General features: G+C 58.6%; 1 protein-coding gene across 1 annotated transcript in view; it reads right to left on the bottom strand.

Annotated features, from left to right (window-relative positions):
- Positions 1-886: 886 nt before the first annotated feature.
- The window catches only part of VDR (vitamin D (1,25- dihydroxyvitamin D3) receptor), a 4,481-nt gene continuing 2,013 nt past the window's right edge, over positions 887-3,354 (bottom strand). The window contains exons 4-7 of the mRNA XM_010283825.1: positions 3,091-3,262; positions 2,428-2,579; positions 1,300-1,416; positions 887-1,146 (exon numbers count right to left, since the gene is read on the bottom strand). Coding sequence (XP_010282127.1) covers positions 887-1,146; positions 1,300-1,416; positions 2,428-2,579; positions 3,091-3,262 — 701 coding nt within the window. The remainder of the gene's footprint in view (positions 1,147-1,299; positions 1,417-2,427; positions 2,580-3,090; positions 3,263-3,354) is intronic.

Below are 3,354 nucleotides of genomic sequence, written 5' to 3' on the forward strand. Positions count from 1 at the left end.
TGAGCAGCCTCCGACGCCCGGGTCGAGCGCTGGCACGGGACGCCGCAAGGTGCCGAAGCCAAACCGGGACCCCGATTGTTACCGCGACGCCGTCACGGGCTGCGGGAGGGGGCTGTGGGGATCGTGCCCAAGAGCCGCAGGGAAGGGGTTCAGCTCTGGGGGAGAGGAGAGGCACCCCGAGATACCCCTGCTCCCCCAAAGCCAGCCAGTAGTGTTGGGAATGCACATGACAGCTCCGGCAGCCGTTTCCTTTGAGGGCTGAGGACAAATTCCCGGTCTCCGGGCTGCCACAGATACCTTTGGCTTCATCCCAGTCTCCCGGCGGCTCGCGGGACTGGTTTTAGCGGGTCACGCACATGGGGAACACAGCCCATGGCGTTTTTTGACCGGGATTCAGGGGGTACTATTCAATTGGCATTTCCCTTTTGGAAATGGGACGGGGGGGAGCGCTGCAGCGTTCCGGAGGGGAGCAGAGGACGGCACCGACGGCTCAGCAATGCCATGAGTTCATCTCCCCACACAAAAACACCCCAGTGTTTCTCCTTCCAAGCAGCACGATTTTTCAGGTCAAGAAAGAAGGGATTGGAGGCAGCCCAGCCTCAAAATATCCATGAAGGGATAAGTCAGCTCTCACAGACGGCAGGGAATTGGAAAAGCTGCTCACAGAGGCGGGGGAAACCACAGGGATTTGGGTCTGTCACTGCACCGCAGTGAGCAAACGTCGGCCGCCGTGGATGAGAAGACAAAGCAGGAGCTCCAGTAGTGTGAAACCAAACGGTCTGTGTACAAAACTCCCGTCCGGGGTCATATCCCTCCGCTCGCCGCCTCGGGAAAGCCAGGCTGACTTATCCCTTTTACTGGTGGGTGCTCAACGCCGCGGCCGGAGTCAGGATATCTCGTTGCCGAAGACCTCGAGCACCAGCGGCGTGAGCTGCATGCTGTGCTCGGGCTGGAAGGAGAGGCAGCGGTACTGCTTGGAGTGCTCCTCGTTCAGGCTCCGTAGGTCGGCCAGCTTCTGGATCATCTTGGCGTAGAGCAGGCGGCTGCCGGGAGGAGGGTGCCTGCAGCGGATGTAGGTCTGGAGGATCTCCGAGAGGTGATCCTGGAGGGATTCCACCAGCGAGGTGTCCTGCACGCCTGGGCGATCTAGGAAACACCATGGATGCGGGGTGATTCTCTTCCCTTTTCCCAGCCGGCCGCAATGGAGCGGCAGGGAGAGGTGACATTTTTGGGGATGAGCGCTTTAGTGCAGCCAAAATCTGGCAGGTTAGTGACCGTGGGAGATGAGCGTCCTCCTACCTGGGGACAGGATGCAGATGGCCATGAGGAGCACGTGCTCTTCTTCGTGAAGGTTCAGCTTCTTCAGGCCAACCTGGAATTTCACGAGCGGCTCGAGCAGGTCCATGCTGTGGCCAGCTGGGAAGAGAAAGGACCTTTAGCACAGCCTGCTCTGCAGCAAGATCTCCCGGAGCCGAGGGATGAGCGTGGAGCTCGGCAGCTCCTCCTTCAGCGCAGCAGAGCGCCGGGAGAGCGGAAACCAGCTTTTGATACAGCTTAAAACACGTTGGTTTTTAATTGTACTTTTCTCGCCGGTAGTTTCTCTAAAGCAGGAGATTATGGAGTAGATTTTGCTTTGGAAATCTAGAAAGACAATGAACCTACAGACATTTTGCCTCCTTAGCATCACTTCCACACCGCAGTGTCCTGCACAAGCGTCACAAACCCCACCTCGCGTGCCCAGAGCCCTCTCCCAAGCAGATCTCTTTCCTCTCTTCAGCGGGTGCCAGCTGCCCCGTGCCCGGTCCCAACACGCTGGTTCCCCGGGGATCTCGCCGAGGGATCTCTGCATCCCCAGGTTACTCTACAGCTCTTCCAAGCGCCGGGGGAGCCTTAAGGTCCGTATACATCATCTTCACGCCGCCTTCTCTGTGCTAGTCCCCAAATCTTAAAAGTGAGGGAGATCTAGGGCAGGATTCAGCACCTTTCCCAGCAGATGGGCTTCCTGGCTGCCGAGCAGCGGGGAGGCACGGCGGCTTTCCAGCCCTCACGGCAGCTCGGAGCAAACTCAACTCAACTCAAACTCAGGGCAGCGGGGCTGGAGACAGCTCTGAGCCGCAGCCACGCTCTGGCTTTGCCTCTTTTCAGCAGTTAACGGCTCTTGCCGGCCACTCGGTCCGGCTGCAGGATGCACTCGTGTCACAGCGTGGGGCTTGGGAGATAAACCGGGCATGGCTAACGCCGGGACAGGGGTCACAGCCCAGCCGTGGCGCTGCCGAGCTGCTGACGCTGCCGTCTTCCGCAGCCGTGCAGCCTGCCAACGCATCCCTGCTTCCAGACTACTCGGTGCGGGGTTTTTGCATCTGAATTTAAGTCTGGGATGACGTTTCTTAGCAGGCAAAAAGCAGGAGAGCACCCAGCAGCTTTTACCTTGGGTGACATCGCTGATCCTGTACTTGAAGTCAGTGCTGCCGCAGGTCCACGTCATGTCCTCGAGGGTGAAGGATTGGTTCGAGCGCAGCATGATCACCTCAATGGCGCTGGATTTCAGCAGGGCGATCTGGTCCTCTGCTGCCAGGTCCCTGGGCGGGGGAAGAGGGTGACGTGAGACCTGTCTGGTGAGCCAAGGAACAGCTCACGCCGTCCGTGCACCAGGTTCTCCATCAGTAACCCGGTCCCTTTGCTGGGGGCACCCCAGCTTCTCCCTCACCCCAGCTGTCTACGTGATTAAGCAGCAGGTATTTCTGCAGCTACATTTATTGGGTGGCAGCACCCAGCACCACAGGCAGCAGCCTGGGGTTAAACTGGACCTGAGGTCCTTCACAAACCAGGATGGGGACCACTCAGATGGTCTCAAGCATCTTAGGAGCGTAGGCATTTTGCTGACAGTCTGGGTGAATCAGGGTGAAGATAGGAGAGGACGGAAAAGGAGGAGGGACGGAAAACATGAAAGTAGGAACAGACCTGGGAAGGGAACAGAGCCTGAGGGACAGCCGTGAGGATAAAGCAGAGAAGGACGATCTGGCTGCGAAGGGTAGGATGGGATTCCTGAGAATGGAAAACCGCCGTCGAATCTGGGAGCAAACGTCTCACCTGAATCCCGGGATCATTTTGGCAAAGCCGATCACCTTCTGGATGCTGTAGCTGACCAGGTCGGCCAAGTGCGGGAGCATGGAGAGGTGGGAGAAGTCGATGTTCATGGAGGAGCTCTCGTCGTTCTCCTCGGAGAGGACCAGGTTCGAAAACATCTGTGGCTCCACAGACTCTGGAGAGAGAGAGGGAGGGAGGGTCAGAGGGTACCTGGCTTGTGGGCACGACATTCCGGGTGAGGGGAACGATGCCAGGCCGCAGCCGGAA

This window comes from Phaethon lepturus, unplaced genomic scaffold (assembly GCF_000687285.1).
Source record: "Phaethon lepturus isolate BGI_N335 unplaced genomic scaffold, ASM68728v1 scaffold38143, whole genome shotgun sequence".
Taxonomy (NCBI): Eukaryota; Metazoa; Chordata; class Aves; order Phaethontiformes; family Phaethontidae; genus Phaethon; species Phaethon lepturus.